The sequence below is a fragment of the Vigna unguiculata genome, chromosome 8 (assembly GCF_004118075.2).
Source record: "Vigna unguiculata cultivar IT97K-499-35 chromosome 8, ASM411807v1, whole genome shotgun sequence".
In the NCBI taxonomy this organism is placed as follows: domain Eukaryota; kingdom Viridiplantae; phylum Streptophyta; class Magnoliopsida; order Fabales; family Fabaceae; genus Vigna; species Vigna unguiculata.
This window is the reverse complement of record NC_040286.1, coordinates 8,126,124-8,149,772: the sequence shown is the minus strand read 5'-3', so window position 1 is coordinate 8,149,772 and position 23,649 is coordinate 8,126,124. Positions and strand designations below refer to the sequence as shown.

Genomic DNA, 23,649 nt, shown 5'->3' with positions numbered 1-23,649 from the left:
AAAAACATACTAAACCTCAAAACATGACATCTGGTACGACTATTTCATTAGTTCATAACAAAAAAAAGTTGACCCAACTAAGAACTACTTCAAGGGCTGTCAATGACAATTGGCTTGTAGGATGGATAAAAATCACACATGCATTCATTGACAAAAACTTCAACATCTTCATCATCTCCTGCCATCTCCATCTCAAAGAAGACTAGATCACCCTCTTTCAGTCCATGGTCAATGCAAAATTCCTTCCAACCATCAAGGATCCTTGTCGCGTATGATGCTTCTAAATTAAGAATTTTGCAGGTAACAACAGTTTTTAGCCCGACTAACATCAGGTTCTGAATGTTCTTGTTATGGATCAACCCAGTTATATCACCCTTCAAATCCTGGAAAAAATGATAACCAAATTAGATGCAGTGTGTGTTAAAAATATGCGGTGCAACTTTGAAGTGTTGGACGAACATACCAAATGATCCCCGGTTGCCTGCTCATTCGTCAACTTCACGCAGTGGATGTAGTTGTCGTTCTCTGTTGTCGCAAGATGCAGGTAACGGTCCATGTTTAGATCAGAGCAATTTCCTGTGAAGACGGTAATTTCAAATTGGTTGCTACCTAAATATCTAAGTTGCACATGTACGTTCCCTTGGATGTTGAACGTCGTCCTGAGTTTGGCCCAACCTTTGGTGAGTCTCGGCGAACGTGGATCCTGGTTGTACCTCAACTTGTGTAGTTGCCCATTGCTGTCCACACACATCCATTTGTCGCTGAGTTCATCGGCATAGGCAACAGCAAAATGCCTATCAACATAGCCAAAATTCTGCAGCATCCATTCACGTTGTTTTTCAAAGGGGAAAAACATGGAAGCAAAAAAAGTCAGAAAATATGGCAGACGATAGTGGTGGGAGGGGGAAGCAAGGACAAAATTACCCTATTTTTGATGTTGAGCGTGGTGAATGTCCATAGAAAGTTGCTCGGTTGGTTGCTTGCGGAGGCCGCCATCTCGATGTTTGATCACGTCAAGAAACCCTAGTTCAAGCCGTGAAGGGTGTTGTGAACGTTAGTGAATGTGTGTTATTTTGGCAAATGACCAGCATTAAATAGGGAAAGTCGGATCGCTACAACAGTCCCAACTCCTGATTGCATTCAATGGCAGGGGGTAATATGCACCGGCGGTTACCGCACATGTGCATAAGGGTTACGAGGTTTGGTAGAAATTAATTACACGAATTCAATGTCATTCAATTACACCAACCTGTCGGATTGCAAACTTCCTTTTTTCAATACCATGTAATAAATACACTGCAATGTCTTTACTCATATTTGCCCAAACTTCCTTCGACTTACCATAATATTTAAGGGAGATACATTTGCGGAATCGAAAGCAAAGAAAGCAACAACATTTGTCTGTTTTGTGCAATCACCAATTTAAATCCCACATGCTTTTGATGCCTAAACCTCCCGAAGGGGTGGTATACAACCATGGCTTGATGTCTTGGTACGATTCTTCTGGGGTGGGTGGCCGGATATCTTTGGTTTGTAAAAAAAGCTCGATATAACCTGCAGTTGGAGGAGTAATTACTTTTCTCCTAATTTTTTGAACATCTTTCCATCGTTGGATCATTTGGGTAATATCAGTGTCGCACTTGATTTCAACAAGGTCGTGGTAAAGTTTGTTGTTTAAAACTTTAACTCCTCGTCTATAACTAATTTCTGTGATGACTTTTCGATCTCCACAACGTATTCCATGCGATAACTTATCAACAAGCTCAACGAATGTGATGTTGTGGCGCATGGACATTCTCACCACTGCGTGAGATTTAAACTTTAACCCATGACCGTAAGGGCACTCTACAACTGTGGCTCGGCGAAGCCTTCCTCCAAAATAAATTAACAAGTCACATCTTTCTATGCACATTGGCCTTCCATCCGTTGAAGTCTGACTTCTTTCTAACAGTTCCAGTATTTGGGTCGGCGAGCGTGTGAATGTTACAAAAAGTTCTATAATGCAGTTAATTGGAAACTCTGGCTTACACTTAAGCATGTAAATGACATCGTCATCACATGATAATTCAGTTGCCCGATACATGAGAAGTCCATTTTCATTCATGATGGGCTGCCTGAAGTATAACTTGTTAACATGGTTATCGGATTTGAAGTCCAAACTCTTCATAACCAGATCAGTTAAAAGATGCATCGTACAAGAATATGGGATGCGGAACAAACTAGGAATGGAACCTTCGAAGCGGACCCCGTCACGGTACTCCTTCATTTTCCCGTCCTTGAAAATGGCGGCTAGATATGAATTGCCCACATTGTACACACTTCCACCGGCACCGTATGCTTGCATATTCCCTTGTCGTCTTGTACGCCGACTGCGAGAAAAGATAAGAAAATTAAGCCGTCAAATCAACCCAGCTGTATATTGATATGAAAAAAAAGTTCCTTATATACCTCTGTATTAAGCGCACACGAGCACGATGAAGCTGCAATTGAGCACCGCTATTTATGGACAATAAAAAATTGATATAATGTACGAAATTTAGAATGGACCAAATTGCCCTTATTTAACGTATTGAAGAAGCAAACCGAATGTACCCTATTACATTGAATGCCAAGCCTTACCTTTTTACTTCTTCTTCCACCTACCTAAACATCATTACACAAGTCTTCATTACTCTGGCGCACCGACGGCAATGAAGTTAATCTGTGTCTACAGCTCATACCAACCGAAATGAATGCGCAAAGACCTTGGGGGTGAAAGGTAAAGGTCCTCATTTATAACATCTTAGTCTACTCCACTAAAAATGCATTTTACTGTCACAGTCCACTTTTCCATTGTTATAAGTTTGGAACTTGACTTCTTTAACATTTATCACAACATATCACACCATTTATTTTAGTTTAGCGATATATTGATTAAGGGATGAAGCGATATATTTTGTATGTGTTTGTTATTCTGCCAAAACGATTTAGACATCGGACAATATTAATATTCTGTTGTCTAAAATGCAAATGTTGTATTTTTTTTTTAAATAATGTAGGGCAAACTAAGCGAAATGTGGGCATCCGACGTACTTAACCCCATTTCACTTGAAGAAATAAGTTTATGCAACAACGAAATAGAGCAGTCGGAAGCATTACCTCATTCTATGCCTTCGCATACCCAAGAGGATGAATTAGATGACGTACCTACGGTTGGAATGATTTTTGAAACAGTGGACAAGGTTAAAGACTTTTACAAGCAATACGCCATCAGATGTGGATTTGGTGTCCGTGTGAGAAGTTTAAGTAAAGGAGAAGACAACGAATTATGTTTTGTGAAATTGGTCTGTAGCCGCGAAGGAAAGTACGTGTCCACCATCCCTCCCGAATTGAAAAGCCAACCAACAAAAACCAAGAACTGTGGTGCAAGGATAACAGCACTTAAAAAAGGAGGTCAGTGGCACATAAAGAATGTGATACTTCATCACAATCATGACCTAAGCCCTATGAAGTCAAGAATGATGCGCGGCAACAAAAAATTGAACATGCAAGTGAAGCGAACACTCGATATGAATGATGAAGCCGGCGTCCGCATTAACAAAAGCTTCCAATCACTAGTTTGTGATGTTGGCGGATTTGAGAACCTTCCTTTTGTGGAGCGTGATGTTAGGAATTATATAGGACGACAAAGAAGGGCACTAGGTAAGGAAGGAGACGGCCAAGCATTGATGGCACACTTCTCTCACATGAGACAAATGAACGATGAATTCTACTTTGAAATTGACTTCGATGATAACAATAGAATATCAAATGTATTTTGGGCTGACGCACGTAGTAGGGCAGCATGCGCAGAATTTGGAGATGTTGTCTCCTTTGACACTACATATCTAACCAACAAATATGATATGCCCTTTGCACCATTTGTTGGAGTCAATCACCATGGTCAGTCTATATTATTAGGATGCGGTTTGTTGTCAGCTGAAGATACAGAAACCTTTGTGTGGCTTTTTAACTGTTGGCATAATTGCATGTCATACAAGTCACCTGATGGCATTATAACTGATCAGTGTAGGGCCATGCAAAATGCAATTGAGATTGTTTTTCCAAATACTCGTCACCGGTGGTGCTTATGGCATATAATGAAAAAGATCCCGGAAAAGTTGCAAGGATATACTCATTACAAGACTATCAAAAACAAGTTGAAGACATTGGTTTACGAGATCGTTAATGTTCACCAATTTGAGACCGGGTGGCAACAATTAATAAATGATCACGAGTTGGATAAGAATGAGTGGTTGGGCACACTATACGAAGAAAGACAACGGTGGGTGCCTTGCTATTTGAAAGGAAATTTTTGGGCGGGTATGTCCACCACACAACGAAGCGAGGGACTGAATGCCTTCTTTGATGGATTCATCAATTCAACGACAATGTTACAGCAGTTTGTAGTACAGTACAAAAATGCGCTACGTCACAAAGCTGAAAAGGAATGCGAGGCAGACTTTGCTTCTTTGAACACTACAATCCCATGTGCCACCCAGTCCCTTATTGAACGTCAATATCAGCAAGCCTACACATATTCGAAGTTTGCAGAAATACAAATGGAATTCCGCGCCAAGATGAATTGTGCAATCAAAATGGTGGATGTTACTCCATCGGGATGCAACTACGTCGTGCTCCAAGAATTATTGTGGGATGGGAAATCTGCAAACAAATATTATGATGTGCATTATGATGCCAAAAGCGGCATAATATCATGTTCGTGCCAGCTTTTTGAGTTTCGTGGTATCGTCTGCCGACACTGTTTCACGGTCCTTGGCCAAGAGGAAGCAACAACAATATCCACGAAGTATATCATTCCTCGATGGAGCAAACTTATACGAAGGAGATATACTTCAATGAGAGCAGCTTACAACACCCATAGTAAGGACCCAAAAATGCAGAGGTACCGGGCATTGTGCAAGGAATTTTTTCAGATTGCCGATGTTGCATGCGAATCTGATGCTGGAACGGAACAACTATTTAAGCAATTGAGGTGTGGCAGAAACCCGGTGGAGTTCACTTCGTGCGGTGATGGTCGTTATGTTGACACCAGGATGACGTCTTCCTTCCCACCGCCGGATTCGTGTCAGGCATCCATTGTCCGCAGCCCAAATGCAGTGAAGCGAAAGGGAAGGCCTCGTACTCTAAGGTTGAAATCCAAAGTGGAAAAAATTACAAAGAAAAAGAAGTTGGTGGTAAACATGACTGAAATATACACCAACAACACCGTAAGTTAATCTCCTATTATTATCACAATAATCTGGCCGTGCATTTGAATCATGTAATTTGGGTTTTTGTAGCCAACACTTAACGACCAGGTGGGGAATGACATGGCAGATGTTCATCGTCATATAGAATGGGTATGATTACGTTAAATGTGGAGTATGGTGTAAACAATTTCCATACAGACAACTGAGTATTAAAATCCATTTTGCAGGACTTCAATGTGGCAGTAGTCGGTGATGTTTCATTCAATTCGACCGTACAGAGCAAAGTCGGTGGCACAACTAGTTCCAATATAGCCGACTGAAAAGGTGCTGTTCGAAGTCAAATAATTTCTAATGTCCAAATTACATCCACTTAAAGGCACTTCAATGAAATGATTGTATTCAAATTCCGCAGGGACAACAACGTACATCACAATGCATATTTTTTGAGTGGATGGGAGCTTTGGGTAGTTGGATACATGATGACATTGCCAAACAACAGGTCTTTGTGAAGTCATTGTTTGTCGATGACATTATACCACAAAAGTATTTTTTGGGAGTCGGTGTAGCAGTAACCGCCTTTTTTGTATACAACATATGTATTTTTCATTACACATTTTGAAGCAAGTCTGGTGCATTCGATAACATTGACATAATATTTTTGTTTATATTGTATTGTTTTTGTACCCAATCAGTTGCATTAGATAAGTGATTATGCGTGCAGTAACTGCCTTTGTATGATACAATATTTGTGCTTTTACTACATTATGTTTGTTCCATGTTTACTTCACTGTCCTTGTACCAAGTATAATGATTTCCAAAGACTAACAAATTACAAGGAACACGGTTACCCAGCAACTGTCTTTCTATGATATAATAAATGTCTTTTTACAGCATTCTTTTGGTACCAATTCGTGTGCCTCCCAAGAGTCACACTACAGCATAAAGGCACCTTCAAAATTTTTAAGGAACATACTTTTTCAGATACCGTATATTTGTTTTTACTTCACTGTCCTTGTACCAAGTATAATGATTTCCAAAGACTAACAAATTACAAGGAACACGGTTACCCAGCAACTGTCTTTCTATGATATAATAAATGTCTTTTTACAACATTCTTTTGGTACCAATTCGTGTGCCTCCCAAGAGTCACACTACAGCATAAAGGCACCTTCAAAATTTTTAAGGAACATACTTTTTCAGATACCGTATATTTGTTTTTACTTCACTGTCCTTGTACCAAGTATAATGAATTCCAAAGACTAACATATTACAAGGAACACGGTTACCCAGTAACTGCCTTTCTATAATATAATAAATGTCTTTTTACAGCATTCTTTTGGTACCAATTCGTGTGCCTCCCAAGAGTCACACTACAGCATAAAGGCACCTTCAAAATTCTTAAGGAACATACTTTTTCAGATACCGTATATTTGTTTTTACTTCATTGTCCTTGTACCAAGTATAATGAATTCCAAAGACTAACATATTACAAGGAACACGGTTACCCAGTAACTGCCTTTCTATGATATAATAAATGTCTTTTTACAGCATTCTTTTGGTACCAATTCGTGTGCCTCCCAAGAGTCACACTACAGCATAAAGGCACCTTCAAAATTTTTAAGGAACATACTTTTTCAGATACCGTATATTTGTTTTTACTTCACTGTCCTTGTACCAAGTATAATGAATTCCAAAGACTAACATATTACAAGGAACACGGTTACCCAGTAACTGCCTTTCTATGATATAATAAATGTCTTTTTACAGCATTCTTTTGGTACCAATTCGTGTGCCTCCCAAGAGTCACACTACAGCATAAAGGCACCTTCAAAATTTTTAAGGAACATACTTTTTCAGATACCGTATATTTGTTTATACTTCACTGTCCTACCAAGTATAATGATTTCCAAAGACTAACAAATTACAAGGAACACGGTTACCCAGTAACTGCCTTTCTATGATATAATAAATGTCTTTTTACAGCATTCTTTTAGTACCAATTCGTGTGCCTCCCAAGAGTCACACTACAGCATAAAGGCACCTTCAAAATTTTTAAGGAACATACTTTTTCAGATACCGTATATTTGTTTTTACTTCATTGTCCTTGTACCAAGTATAATGAATTCCAAAGACTAACATATTACAAGAAACACGGTTACCCAGTAACTGCCTTTCTATGATATAATAAATGTCTTTTTACAGCATTCTTTTGGTACCAATTCGTGAGCCTCCCAAGAGTCACACTACAGCATAAAGGCACCTTCAAAATTTTTAAGGAACATACTTTTTCAGATACCGTAAATTTGTTTATACTTCACTGTCCTACCAAGTATAATGATTTCCAAAGACTAACAAATTACAAGGAACACGGTTACCCAGTAACTGCCTTTCTATGATATAATAAATGTCTTTTTACAGCATTCTTTTGGTACCAATTCGTGTGCCTCCCAAGAGTCACACTACAGCATAAAGGCACCTTCAAAATTTTTAAGGAACATACTTTTTCAGATACCGTATATTTGTTTTTACTTCACTGTCCTTGTACCAAGTATAATGATTTCCAAAGACTAACAAATTACAAGGAACACGGTTACCCAGTAACTGCGTTTTTACGCAGTTAATAAATGGGTTTTTAGAGCATTCTTTTGGTACAAATTCTTTTATTATACAATATATGACTTCCTAATTGACAACAATATCACATCCTTAAACAAATAACAATATTACAACAGCTAATTGACATACAATCCAAGGATAACTTATTAGTCATACATAAGGTAATAACAGCAACAACACCAACAACAATTTAATGTCAGAATATATGTCTTTTTCATACACAATATTTGAACAACATACAACCAAAGAACACACACATTCCAACCTTTCTTTCCATCTGTGGTACAAAATAGCTATGTCCAGTTTCACAATCGCGACAAACAAGATATCATCAATGCCTTCACACATCATACCAAAAAATAAAGCTTCATGTATCTCACAACAACAAAAATTTTTGCGAACCATGTTTTTTAGGGGCATTCCCAGTGTAAGGGGTACGTAGTGCGCGACTTTTAATCCGTACCCGCCCATGATGCTTCATTCTGTCATACATATTACTATGTGGTGGATTTGGTTCCTGTACATGGCTAACATTTTTTGACAACTCTTCATTACTTCCATGTGGAGTGTCCATATTAACTTCTCCGACTTTGACACCAACACTGCGCTTAACAGTAGAATGCAGTGGGCTCCATGCTTCATGTGATTGAAGTCCACCTTGGCTATAAAATTGGTCTTCAAATGTTTTACCTCTATCCTTCTCAACATTGGTAGAAGGAGTAATAGGATTGCAGTCCTTGGTTCTTTCCGTCTTCCTGTCATGAACAACTCCTTCTAAAAGGGATAAACATTGCCGAAGTTCACCTATTTCACGTTCTTGCTTTTCAATTAGAACCTCAACTTCAACCTTCCTTCTTCCTAAATCTACTCCTCCAGTTGGCCTCTTACTTCGACTAACATCATGACCAAACAATTCGTACGCTTCTCTAACTTTTGCATGAAGAAGTTCTTCCTTTGACACACAAAGATCAGCAACTATCTGTGAAATACATTAACAATATTCAAACTAAAAAGAGGTGCATCTACAAAAAAACAACAATCTAACTAATACAAAATGAAAACAATTACCACATTCTTCTCCAAACTACTCTTTAAAGCACCGTCACCCACTTTAATATTCATCCTACGCAACAACCTTGGAAATTCATTGCCAATGCGTGCACCCTTTCTTCTCACAAATACAAAGTGATCAAAACACCAAAGCTGAAAGACCACACATAAAGCAAATGTAAGCTAACATTAACAATTACTCATCAATGCTTTTGAAATCATGATGTAACTAAATATAATTTACCTGTAATAAATAAACACAACCCACAACATGAAAGTGTTTCCTATGGCTTTCCATCTTCAAAAGCAATGAAGCATTGCACAAACTCCCAACTAGGTACTCGTAAACTACACGACCCCAGTTATATTGGCATAAACTTTTCAAGTCATCAACAATCTTGAAAAGTATGGGGAATACGGTTGCATTTCTATTAGGCAAAAGAAACTCGGATATGCCTATTAGGATGTATAACCTGCAAAAATCATCTACAGCAACACATTCCGAGTGGTTCAAGAGATAGTTATATATCACCCCAACAGTAACCTTCTTCTCCCTAAAAATGTTCCTACATACACTTTCAATAACGACATCATCCAAATCCACTACATCTCCGACAATCCTCAATCCTAAGCCTAAACAAACATCTAATAACTTGAATGGCACAATTATAGAGTTAAGTAAAAACCACCTCTTCTTTCTACCCACAACTTGCACAAAACACCAAGAACGTTTCTACTTATCTTAACAGAATCATTCAACAAAGTGAACCACCAGAATGGTGTTGTTTGAATGCAAAGCTTTTGTTCCTCACTTAAGTTCTTATTCAATAACGACGGATATGTGGTCCTACAAGAATGCCTGAACATAATCTGCAGAACAAAAAGAACATTAGACCACAATTAACAACATATTGTTTGAAATCAATGTGAGTAAACATTGTTACCATTGTTGTATGTGAACAACTTACCTCGGTACTATCATTGAACTCTCCCACATCACCACCTTCACTCCCTTCACTATCATCACTACCATTGTTATGTTTACTTGGACCACTATCGTCACTCATGTCTTGTAAAAAAAATAATGAAGTAACTAATTAAAGGTATCAAATCAAAACATTACAACACACATCCAACAAACAATAAAACAACTACAGATATACCTAAATGAATGCAAGGGTACCACAACTACAGATATCCCGGGTGATTGCTCTACATTGATAAAAAAAACACAACGGTCAGTTTTGGACACCAAAACATATTCCTCCAAACCCTAGATTGACAATATAAAACTCATTTAATGAAATCACATCATGCACGAACGCGATTGCTTTAAGCGAAAACAAAACAGAACCTTCAAAACTCACCGCGGACGTCAACCTCGATCTACGGCTACTTCCCTTCCCAAGTTCGGATTTTTTGTAGGAGTTCCTTCCTCCACCTTTGAGCAGGCACACGAACAAAGCACACCAACTGGTTGAGTGAAAAAATATCTCCGCCTTAACAAAGCCGACGGCACCGCACCGCACCGCTTCGAGTGGGTTCAGAAGTGGTTCGGGTAGTGAGAGAAAAGCGCTGAGTGAGTGGTGAGTGAAAAAAATGGAAACTTTGGGTAAGTGACTTCGAGATCGCGTGTTGGAACCTCACGCGCACCGCAGGACGTCTTCTCTCTCCATAACACCCATCAGAAAACTGACACAACCGTCACCTCATCCCTTCATTTTCTTTTATTCAAAAACGCACTCATTTACCACGTAAGACTGCCACGTAGGCGGGTTAAAACCAGGTCAAAAAAACAAGGTCAGAGTATCATTATCCATTAGTTAATGTGAAGGAGGTATTGGCCTCCCATCATTTTCCCACATATTTTCAAGATAGAGTTTGTTAAAAATTTAAAGTCACTATTTTATTTTCGATTATCTTAACTATACAAATTTAAATAATTTATCAATCACATTTCAAAATGTTAATCGTTTCGCAAGAATAAGAAATGCATTTCACTTGAACAATTTTTTTTAGTGAATTATCAAAATAAAATTATAGATAAATTCCTTGCAAACTGTAAGACCCTATTTTCTGTCCTAAAAGTTAAAGGGGTCTAGCCTCATCTGTTCGGCCTAAGGGTTGGCTCATAGGATATCAAAGACCTCCTTTCTGTCCATTCGTTTTCCATTATGCTACTTTGCAAAAACAGTCCCTTGCTCATTTTTCTTTTTCCCTCAACAAAGCTCTATTAGGGTTTGAATCTCAATCGTCGTCAAGATAGCTCGACTCCATTTCCTTCTCACATAAGTTAGTTCTCAACCCGTACCTTTTTTGTTTCTAGCTCTCTTGTCGTGATTCTAACTAGGGTTCACCTTGGTAACCCCATTTTGAATCTGTTCCACTATTTCTAGCTCTCGAATCTTCTTTTGGAGCTGTAGTGGTCGTTGGCTTAGGTGTTAGTGTCTTTGGCTAGTATTTTCCAGGTAAGGAAGCTAAGGTTTCTTGCTTTTGATATATCTTACTTGTTTTCAGCTCTGTTTTGTGCTATTGGTGATTGTATGGTGTTTAAAATGATATGAACATATACTGTGCATTGTTCTTGATGAATCTCTATGTTGGCCTGCGGGAACAGTGGAGGAAATCTGGTATTCTCGCCCAAGTGAGTGGGTCTCGCCTAAGCGAGAGTATGTGCTTCCACTGTTCGAGCTCTCGCCTAGGCGAAAGGAGCTCGCTTGAGCGAGAGAACCCCTCTCGCCTGAGCAAGACCTTCTAGCCTGAGCGAGAACTGGTGTAGGAATTGCTATGTGGCTGTTTTTTTCCCTGGTTTTTGTTGTTGGTTGTATGATTGGTTGGGAGTACCCTATTTAGAGCACGAAGTATGTGAAAATGCATGTAATATCTGATTATATGGGCTGGAATTGATGAATTTGGTATGCCCTTTTGTATAGAACCTAATTGGATGGTTGGTTATAAATATTGGCATGAGATTCATATGCATGATAACTTTATGTTTGGTTGGTGAGACATGATTTTGGTAAGGTTTAGGACGTAATTCCATGACCCTCTTGGTAAAAGCTCATGGTAATGCCTCATAGTCAAGACGTAATTCCATGACCCTCTTTGGTGAGAGCTCATGGTGGTGCCTCATGGTTAGGACGTAATTTCACGAACCTATTAATAAGGTTTCGTGGTGGTGCTTCATTATATAATTAAGTAACGATTCAAGTAAGGATTGCATCCTGAAACTCTAGAGGGTCAATTAGTCTCATGTAGAGCGTACTGACTCAAGTGGTGAGAGTAGCAGGAGGCCGTAGTCTGTGGCAGGATAATAGCCTTAGATGTTTGAAGGCAAACCTTGTGTGTGGTAGGTTGAAACTCATTGGCAATGGCTCTACAGAGCAGTAGAGGCCACCACAAGTGCAAGCATCTAGTGAATCTGACTGATTATATGTATCCAGATAATTGAAACTTGAAGGACTTTTTGAAGCACCACCCAGTCAAGTTCAACAGCAAGACCAGTCCTGATGTCGCAGGCCAATGGTTGAAGGATATGGAAATTATCTTTGATGCAAAGATGTGCTCAAAGGATAACAGGTTGGCCTTCTCGGTGTACATGCTCACTAGAGAGGCAAAACACTAGTGGATCAGCATGAAGTCCATCATAGAAGAGAGGCAGGAGCTAGTCACGTGGAAAGTCTTTAGGAGGAAATTTCTCTCCGAGTACTTCCTTGATAGCGTGAGGTACGCTAAGGAGGTGGAGTTCCTCTAGCTGACTTAAGGAAAGAAGTCAGTAGCTGAGTATGCAGAGAGGTTTAAGCACCTTAGCCGTTTCTACACCATGCCACTAGATGAAGAATGAAGATGCAGAAAATTTGAGAACGGTCTTCGAGGAGACGTCCGTCTGATGGTGGCCACACTATCCATCAAGGACTTTATGGCCTTAGTGGAAAAGGCTAGGGTTATGGAGAAGATGAAGGTTGAACTGGAAGCCCAACACCCACAACAGTAGAGAATTGGAGGACCATCTGGGTCCAAACCTAGGAATGAAGAAAGAAGAAAACCATATGCTAGGCCTCACCCTCAATCTCAAGGGTTTGGAGGTTCCTCTTCCTAGCCGGGCTGAGTTCAATGCTTCCGGTGTGTTGGACCGCACTTGAGGGGTGTTTGCTTTCAATTGGTAGGCTTCAAGAGGTGCAATAACTGTGGTAGGGAAGGCCACTTTGGTAAGGATTGCCCCACTCTTGCGAGGATAGAGACACGTACCCCAGTTTAGGCCCCTGCCCAGAACCAATAGAGGAGAGGAGGCAACAAGCAGCATGCAGAGTATATGCCATGACTGGAGCGGAGGCAACAGGCTCAGGTAACCTTGTTATGGGTTGTTGTGTGATAAATTGAATGAATTGTTGTGTGTTGTATGATTCTGGAGCGACACACTCATTTGTGTCAAAAACTTGTGTGAAAAAGTTGGGTCTACCGGTTTGTGAGCTGTAATGTGATCTTGTGGTATCTACTTTGATGTCGGGTTTGGTTAGGACATCGTCCTTGTGTGCTAGGTGTCCAGTGGAGGTAGATGGGGCGCATATACAAAGTGAATCTGATATGCCTACCTTTGCAAGAGTTGAAGGTGATCTTGAGGATAGATTAGCTCTCTGCCAATCGCGTTCTTATAGATTGCCGAGAGAAGAGATTGTTGTTTCCTAACTCAGAGGAGCCTGAGTTGTTATCTTATCAAGGGGTTCTGAAGGAGATTCAAGGCAGTGCGCAGTGCTTCATTATCTTCACACATATGGAGGTGGAGAAAGAGGAAGGGACATCAATTATACCAATGGTGCATGAGTTTGAGGATATGTTCTCAAAGGAAGTACCAGGGTTGCCTCCTAGTAGAGAAGTTGAGTTCTCTATTGATTTGATACCAGGAATCAGTCCAGTGTCGATGGCTTCTTATCGTATGGCTCTGGTGGAGTTGGTGGAACTCAAGAATCAAATAGAGAAGCTATTGGGAAACAATTTATACGACCGAGTACGTCACCATGGGGAGTGCCAGTGTTGTTAGTGAAGAAGAAGGATGAAAGTTCACGCCTGCGTGTGGACTATAGGCAGTTGTACGAGATGACCATCAAGAATAAGTACCCCCTCCCAAGGATAGACAATCTGATGGATTAGTTGCACGGTACGTCAGTGTTTTCCAAGATAGATCTACGATCAGGATATCATTAGATCTTGGTGAAGGCAGATGATGCACAAAAGACATCCTTTAGATCCAAATATGGACATTACGAGTACGTGGTGATGCCTTTTGGTGTGACGAATGCTCCAACTGTATTTATAGACTACATGAATAGGATCTTCAGGCCCTTCTTAGATAAGTTTGTCATAGTCTTCATAGACGATATACTCATCTACTCCAAGACTTGGGAGGAACATGTAGAACACCTGAGGTTAGTTCTTAGTATTTTGAGGGAGAAGCATTTGTATGCTAAGTTGTCCAAGTGCGAGTTTTGGATGAGAAGTATAATTCTTGGGTTGGGACATGTAATATCTGCACAAGGCATAACGGTGGATCCAACCAAAGTTGAGGCAGTGGTAAAGTGGGAGAGTCCCAAGTCAGCAACAGAAATCGAAGCTTCGTGGGTTTAGCTGGCTATTATAGGAGATTCATAGAAGGATTCTCCAAGATAGTGGGGCCTATGACACGGCTTACCAGGAAGGACCAATCTTTTTCTTGGACTGATAAGTGTGAGGAAAGCTTTCAAGAGCTTAAGCAAAGGTTGACGAGTGCTCTAGTATTGGTTATCCTTAATGTTAGTAAACCTTTTGAGGTTTACTGTGATGCCTCTTATCTGGGTCTCAATTGTGTGCTGATGCAAGAGAAGAATGTGGTGGCGTATGATTCGAGACAACTTAAGGTGCATAAGAAAAACTACCCCACTCATGACCTGGAGTTGGCGACAATGGTGTTTGTCTTGAAGATTTGGAGGCACTATCTGTATGGTGCACAATTTCATGTATTCAGTGATCACAAAAGTTTCGAGTATCTATTTGATCAGAAGGAGCTGAACACGAGACAAAAAAGGTGGATGGAGTTCTTGAAGGATTGTGATTTTGAACTCCTATTCATTCGAGAAAGGCGAATGTGGTGGCATATGCTTTGAGTAGGAAGACTGTGCATACTACACACCTTATGATCAAAGAGATGGAGTTGTTAGAGAGATTCAGAGACATGAAGCTACAAGTTGAATTGGGATCTGAGTTCATTAGGTGTAATACTCTGACTATATCTAGTGACTTTCTGAACTTAATTAAGGAGAAGTAGTTAGTGGACGCTAGTTTGATAGGGGTGAGAGAATTTTTGGGAACAAATGAAGCAAAGGAGTTTGCCTTGGCTATTGTAGTGGACCGATTGACCAAGAGTGCTCATTTTTTGGCTATGAACCTGAGGATGTTTATGGCCAAGTTGACCCAATTGTACATTAAAGAAATAGTGAGACTGCATCGGGTACCATCAAGCATAGTTTCGGATAGAGATCTGCGGTTCATTTCCTGTTTTTGGCAGACTTTGCAAAGTGCTTTGGGTAGCAAGTTGACTATGAGTTCAGCCTATCATTCCTAGACCGATGGCCAGTCGGAGAGAACAATCTAGTAGCTTGAGGATCTATTGAGAACATGCATGTTGGATCATTTGGGTGCGAGGGATGAAGTCTTACCTTTAGTCGAATTCACAAACAACAATAGTTTTCATGCGAGCATCGACATAACGTCATATGAAGCTCTTTATGGTAGGAAGTGTAAGACCCCTTTGTGTTGGTACCAATATGGGGAAGTAGTGCTAGTTGAACCAGAGCTATTGGAACAAACTATAAAGAAGGTGAAGATGGTGAGGGATAGGATGCAGGCCTCTCAGAGTAGGCAGAAGGCCTATGACCGAAAGAGGAGACCCTTGGAATTCACGGTTGGAGATCATGTGTTCTTGAGGGTGACCCAAACCATTGGTGTGGGAAGGGCTCTCTACTCAAGGAAGTTATCTCCTAAGTTCCTTAGCCTTTATTAGATCTTGAGGAAGATTGGGCCTGTGGCTTATGATATTGCTTTGCCTCCTCAGTTGGCTAATCTCCATCTGGTATTCCATGTCTTGATATTGAGGAAGTACGTTTTTGACCCATCTCATGTGTTGGAAGTAGAGGATGTACAAATCAGGGAGGATCTTATGATGGAGGTACCACCCGTTGCTTTGGAGGATAACGGAGTTGAGGAACGTCGAGGAAAACCAATCAGTCTTGTTAAGGTCATCTGGAACTGGAGGACATGTGACTTTACGTGGGAGCTAGAGAAAGATATGAGGAAGTCACATTTGCACATGTTTTCCTAGTAAGTCTTAATTTTCGAGGTCAAAAATTTTTGTTGTTGGGGAGAATGTAAGACCCTCTTTTCTGCCTTAAAAGTTAAATGGCCTAGCCTCATCTGTTGGGCTTAAGGGTTGGCCCATAGGGTATCAAAGACCTCCTTTCTGTCCATTCGTTTTCCATTTTGCCACTTTGAAAAAACAGTCCCTTGCTCATTTTTCTTTTTTCCTTAACAGACCTATGTTAGGGTTTGGATCTCAATCGTCTTCAAGTTAGCTCGACTTCATTTCCTTCTCACATAAGTTGGTTCTCAACTCGTACATTCTTTGTTTCTAGCTCTATTGTTGTGATTCTAACTAGGGTTCACCTTGGTAACCTCATTTTGAAACTGTTCCACTATTTCCAGCTCTCGAATCTGCTTCTGGAGCTGTAGTGTTCGTTGGCTTAGGTGTCAATGTCTTTTTCTAGCATTTTCCAAGTAAGGGAAGCTAGGGTTTCTTGCTTTTGATATATCTTACTTGTTTTCAGCTCTGTTTTGTGTTATTGGTAGAGATGACAAATCAGCCTGCCCCCGTGGGTATTGCCCTAACTCGTCCCCGTTTTGACAGGGAATGTCCGCATTGACTAGATATGGGTATGGGTATGGGTATGGGGAATCCCCGACTTTTTCAATTGGGTATGGGGATGGGGATGTGGATGTACATATCCTCGCCATAATACCTGTCCTCGCCATTTTTATGTCTCACATTTGAATATTTCTATTATTTTTTAATATTTTTATTTATTGTATATTTTCCTTTTCATATGAGAATGTTTAATACTCTCAATTTAAGTGTTTAATAGCATAAATTTTTCATTTACTAGGTAATATAAAAAATATTCTTTACTTATTATTATTATTATTCATTTTTGTTTCATTTGAAGAACTATTTTGTTTCGCTAAAACAATTTCCGTTATTTCTCAACCATTGAGTATATATGTTGATATTTGAAAAGTTTTCTTAGATCTCTAAGGTATTTTTCATCTTATCATACCCTTAATTATACATTTGTTTTTCTTTGTGCAATTTCTTTCAATAGTCTCTCAAATTATTAAGACACACATTTGTTAATTTTTTAATATTTTTATTTGTTGTTTATTTTCATCATATAAAATACTATTTTGATATATTTTATCTAATTATTTTTTATTTTCTAACTCATTATCAATCATACTGTAATCTTTTTCACTACAATTGTATAAATAACATTTTTCTACTACAACATAAAAATTTAATGTAATTGTCATGAATATTTTGTATCACCATCCAACATATATTGGAGCTCAAAAGATACAATATTTACCTCAAAATTTTATTATTATATTTATTATTTTTTCTTTGTGTCATTTTTATCAAGTGATGATTAGAATTTTTATTAGTGTATAAAAAGAGATTCATTTGAATTTAAAAAATTGAAGTAAACAAACATTTAAGATATATTTTAATTTGAATATTTGTTTTCCTTTCATATTTTTTTAAAAATAATTTTAAAATTTACCAACTAGGTTTCATTAATGTTTGCAAATTTAATAAATGTTTTGGTTCTCATGAAATTTTATTTGGTATTCTAATCTAAAATGTAAACAATTATAATTTATTTCAAAGTATTTGATATTGAAGAAACAATCATCCTCCTAATATGGAATATTTGATAATATTATATTTCGTTTACCGTAATTTTTTATTATTTTATAAAAATTAATTAAAATTAATGTTGAAGTAGTAAAATAATGGGTACAGGTATGAGTATGAGATTATACCTGTTACCCGGTAGGGATGGGATGAGACAAAAGTTTGAAACCTGTTGGATTTGGGTATGGGGATGGGATGAATTTTTTCTACGGGGATGGCACTAGTGCAGAATTCCCATTTTACCTCGCCTTATATGCCTCGGTTGGCCAAAAACCGAAACATATAATGGCGCGGTGGCATTTTTGCAATTAGAGCCAAGTTTTAGGCCTCGGTTCTCCAAATACTCGAAGCCAAAGAGCGGTATAGGCCCCGGTTCGCTCAAAACCGGTGCCAAAAAGGGGTATAGGCCTCGGTCCAGTAGGACCCGAAGCCAAAAAGTGGCTGGAAGTCAGGGGTATAGGCCTCGGTCCAAGGAGACCCGGTGCCAAAAGGGGGTCAATGGCTTCAGTTCCTCTAACAACCGAAGCCATAGGATTTATTTAGGGTTCAAAATTCACAAAGCCTTCTTCCTCCCCGTGCCGCCTCTGCAATTCCACTTTCTCTCTCTCCGCGAAGCCCTTCCTTCACTTTCCTTTTCTTCCTCCTTCACCGTCCGCATCCCGCGCCGCCGCGCGGATGGCATGGTGGTGGTCACGGACACGGGTGCAGGCAATGGATCTGTGTTTGCTCTCGCTGATGCAATGGAGGTGTTGGTCGCAGTTGCAGATCTGCACAGCGTTGAGGATCGTTCGAATCTGGCTCGCGTGCGGTTGCAGGTCCAGACAGTGTTGTTGCTGTTGCGGAACGCAGGCTACTGTTGCGATGCCGGAACTCGCGGTCACGGTGGTGCTGCTGAGCGTGACGCGGTGGCTTCCATGGAGGTTGGCCGTGGTTATGGTTCGTTGCAGGTGGCGCGGTGGCTGACAGCGAACATATGCAGATCTGGTTCGCTCATGGCGAGGAAGATGGTGGTGGCTGCTGCGTTTCGTCGGCGACGCGTTACAGAACACTATGGCTTCGGTTCATTTAGAACCGAGGCATAAAAGGAACTTTATGGCTTCGGGTAACGACCGAGGCCAAAAGGGGTGCCTTTAGGTCTCGTCCCAATATGCGTCGGTTGCAGACCTGAGGCAAAATGAGGAAAATAACCGGGGCAAAAAGCCCTTACTGCACTAGTGTGGGTATGGGATAGCGGAACCCGTCCTCGCCCCGCCCTATTGCCATCCCTTGCTATTGGTGATTGTATGGTGTTTAAAATGATATGAACATATACCGTGCATTGTTCTTGATGAATCTCTATGTTGGCGTGCGGGAACAATGGAGGAAATATGGTATTTTCGCCTAAGCGAGTGGATCTCGCCTAAGCGAGAGTATAAGAAACCCTCCCAGGTGCTTGCGCGAGTTGTCGATCAGGCGACGAGCTCCAGCTTTGAGCGAGAAGCCATCTCGCTATGGCGAGAAGGTCTCGCTTAAGCGAGAAAACGTGAAAATGCCACTGTTCCACTGTTTGAGCTCTCGCCTAGGCGAAAGGAGCTCGCCTGAGCGAGATAACCCCTCTTGCCTGAGCGAGACCTTCTAGCTTGAGCGAGAACTGGTGTAGGAATTGCTCTGTTGATGTTCTTTGCCTTGTTTTTGGTTGTTGGTTGTATGATTGGTTGGCAGTACCCTATTTAGAGCACAAAGTATGTGAAAATGCATGTAATATCTGATTGTATGGGCTGTAATTGATGAATTTGGTATGACCTTTTGTATAGAATTTGATTGGATGGTTGGTTATAAATATTGGCATGAGATTGGTATGCATGATAACTTTATGTTTGGTTGATGAGAGATGATTTTAGTATGGTTTAGGACGTAATTCCATGACCCTCTTGGTGAAAGCTCATGGTGGTGCCTCATGGTCAAGACGTAATTCCATGACCCTCTTGGTGAGAGCTCATGGTGGTGCCTCATAGTCAGGACGTAATTCCATGACCCTCTTTGGTGAGAGCTCATGGTGGTGCCTCATGGTTAGGACGTAATTCCACGAACTTATTAATAAGGTTTCGTGGTGGTGCCTCATTATATAATTAAGTAAGGATTCAAGTAAGGATTGCATCCTGAAACTCTAGAGAGTCAATTAGTTTCATGTAGAGCGTACTACTCAAGTGGTGAGAGTAGCAGGAGGCCTTAGTCTTTGGCAGGATAATGGCCTTAGATTTTTGAAGGCTAACCTTGTGTGTGGTAGGGTGAAACCCATTGGCAATGGCTCTGCAGAGCAGTAGAGGCCATCACAAGTGCAAGCATCCAGTGAATCCGACTGATTATATGTATCCGGATAATTGAGTCTTAGAGTCTTGCATTGTCTGCTATCAGATGTTTGGTTGATTTTTGTATCTTTGGCTTTTAAATAATATGCTCAATTGGATGATAAACCTTTTTCACTATAGCTTACCCTTTATGTTTGCTTGTGTGTGGTTTTCTCCTTTTGCGATGATCATCAATTTATTGATGTGAGCATATGTGGAAACCCCTTGTGGTCATCAGGGTGATGGAAACTCCGTTGTGTAGCTTGTCTTAGGTCGGATCCCCTTACTCTGAGTTTTCTTTTAGGGTTGTGGCCTATGTATTATCTTGCTCCTTGAGCATATTTTTTTGGATACTGTTAAACTTTTATCCCGTTTGGGTAATGGCATCATGCTGTGCTTTGGTTTCTTTCCTAGCAACTTTCAAATAACTGTAAGGAGTGACTTATACACTCCATGACTTTGTTCTTTATGCTATTCTTCGTGATGTTTCATTTAATTAAGATTATTTATTAAATGGGACGTTGCACAAACAAAAAGCTGAGAATTTTAATTTTAATTTAAATATTGATGACTTCAGTAATAAAGGACAAAAAATATTTCATTAGATATGTGTGATTTCTTTATAATTATAATTATGTTAAATTACATACTTATTTTTGTTGTATTAGTGACAATGAAAAAATATATAGTTGTCAAGATCTGCATTGATAAGTTATACCATCATTCATTATAATGGGATACACTTACCTAGAACTTTTGTTATGAGGACTTTCGATAAAGAGATCAGTATCGACTCTAATACCACTAATGGATCTTTTGAATAATATTCAAATAATAGATTCAATAAGAACAAAACATAAGTCAAACATGTTGGTGCAATATGGCTCTAAAAGGAGGGGGTTGAATAAAGGTTGTAAACATTTTCAAAACAGTTTGTGTAGACATACTATTGCAAATAAATTAATGTAAAGAGCAAGGCAAAGAATTTATACTGGTTCACCTCCACCTAAGGTTACGTCTAATCTCTTAAGCCATTTGCTTAAGAAATTCACTAATCAACACTTTTGACTAGCGCGAGTATCAACCTCTTCGGGTTACAATGAGTATAAACCTCTCAAAGTATCACGAGTTTAACCCTTTCCAGGAAACACAAGCATAAACCTTTCCAAGTTACAACAGGTTTAGCCTCTCCTAATATCCTTTCTCAATCTCTTCATGAGATCAAAAACTCATAGTCACAATGATAAAAATAATCTCTCACGAAGGAGAGTTACAACCACACTCACAGGTTATAACTTCACTCAATGAAGGATTTACAATGACTTTTACTCAAACCAATATCAGCCTATACAAATATATGAGTATGACTTAACCCAATAGTTGAATTTTACTTGTTTTTGCAGGGATTATAAAGAGGCCTAGGAATCAATGAGATATATTTTTGGATTGTATAAATAAAGATAAATTTGTACCAATTCCCTTATTGAATAATGATATGAGTAAAATAGCTATTGGTATTTTTGGTGATGTCTTTCAGGACATGAAAATGAATCTTTTTATTGTTAAAAAGGTTTTTACAAATTTAAGTTGTGTTGTTGCATACATGTTGTCATTTCTAGTGATTTAATAAATTGAAAATGCATTTCAATGAAGTGGTTACAAGAAAGTTGTCTTTTGTAAGGGGAGTTTTGTATCACGTGAGTGAAAAACTATGTTTGATCACTCTTATTTGTAGTATGAATAACTAAAAAAGATGGTGATTTATCTTAACTTTATTGGTGATTGATATGGATTAATTTCATTTCATTTTAGAAATTGAAATCTTAGTGTCTAGCATTAATTTCTACCTTTTATGTTTGTCGACTTTCATGAATAAAATCAACCCTTGCATAGCTTTTATTCTTGTTTAATCCTTAATTTAACCTTGTTTTTGTAATTTGTTATATTTTAACTATTTTAAGAAAGTTATGCCTGTAATCCTCATTTATGAGTGTTATAATAAGCAAATAGGAAGCAATTTGGTGGAGCTAAACATGCTAGAATTCAAGGAAATATGATTGGACAACAAAGAATGCATTTGAGGAAAAATGCTTGTGTTAGGCATCATAAGAACCATGCCTAGAGCCACAAACAAAAAGACCAAACACAATTGCCAGGGTGTTGACAAGGTTTTCTTAACAACCAATTTCCAACAAGTGCACTGGTCCATAGTAGTATCAACAAGTTTCATATTTGTAGGGATTTAGCAAGTATATTCATAGTTTTTTTTAGTTTTTTGGATTTGGATAAAAAGTACATTTAAATATAGATAATAATATATTATATAGATTGAGTGGAGTGAGAGTATGATTGGATTTCATCTTATCTTCTTCTATTGCACCACTACTATCTTGTCTATTTAATATGCAAATCATTCAATCTAATAACTTTCAAACCTAATGTGATTCCTCTAGTCTTGGTTGAATGAATTTCTGCCTTAAGTGCAAGACTCTTTTATCCAACCTATTCTCTAGGTCATGTGGAAGCCCTCTAGCAAGAGTGATATGATTTGATTGGACCATAGTTTGAGATAATTTTACAACTCAATCCAAACTAGTTAAATAGATGAGTTGTTAATTCATCATTAAGCATAAATCAAACCACAGATTATTGGATGAAAGCATAAATAAATATCCAATAAGTAGGAGTACAAAGAATTAGAACTTATTACATCTAACCTCAACACAAGAGAGTTCAGTTACTTATAAAATATTGCAATACAATTTTAGCAGCATATAGACATAGGATTTACAATAAGAGCATCTCTCTATAGCCTCACATACCTATTTCTACTTTACTAATACTATACTGCTTGTCCACTCAATGCTTAAAATGAGGAAATGAGGTCTTTATTTATAGAATTTTTTGGGGTGCTCATTTGTGGAAGTTTCCTTTTATGAAGGGTTTTCTTTGGTCTTTGCCGCCTCTTTGGCTGAGTAGCAATTTCTTGTGGCTCAGTCATGCACCGCCTTAAGTACTAAACATCATTCTCTAGTGGCTCGGCTATGCATTGCCTTAAGTGTTGAGCACCATTTTCTTATGGCTTAACTGCAAAAGTCACATTTTAGATCTTTTCTTCACCGCCTTACTATCACTCAACTGTTGATTTTGGGGTTCGGCTGCATCATCTTTAATTCATTGAGAATCTACTACAAAATCATCAAAAATTCATTAATTTCCTGATTTTCTTCTTCTTAGTACCTCATTCTGTTATTATAATCTAAAAGAAGTTGTTTACTTACAAAATATGATCAGTTAAAGCATGATACATGTCAAATTTGTGTGAAAATTTTACATATTCTAGACACTTATCAAGTGTCCATTGTCGGGCGACACAAGACTCACTAGGAAAGTACCAAAATGAGCCTTGTAGGGGTAGGCTTGTTGG

General features: G+C 38.9%; 1 protein-coding gene across 1 annotated transcript; it reads left to right on the top strand.

The window, feature by feature from the left end:
* Nucleotides 1-3,053: 3,053 nt before the first annotated feature.
* LOC114194799 (protein FAR1-RELATED SEQUENCE 5-like) lies at nucleotides 3,054-5,551 on the top strand. Its single transcript, XM_028085210.1, has 3 exons — nucleotides 3,054-5,249; nucleotides 5,322-5,381; nucleotides 5,459-5,551. Exons 1-3 carry the CDS (start codon nucleotides 3,054-3,056, stop codon nucleotides 5,549-5,551), a joined length of 2,349 nt encoding a protein of 782 aa, XP_027941011.1.
* Nucleotides 5,552-23,649: the final 18,098 nt, after the last annotated feature.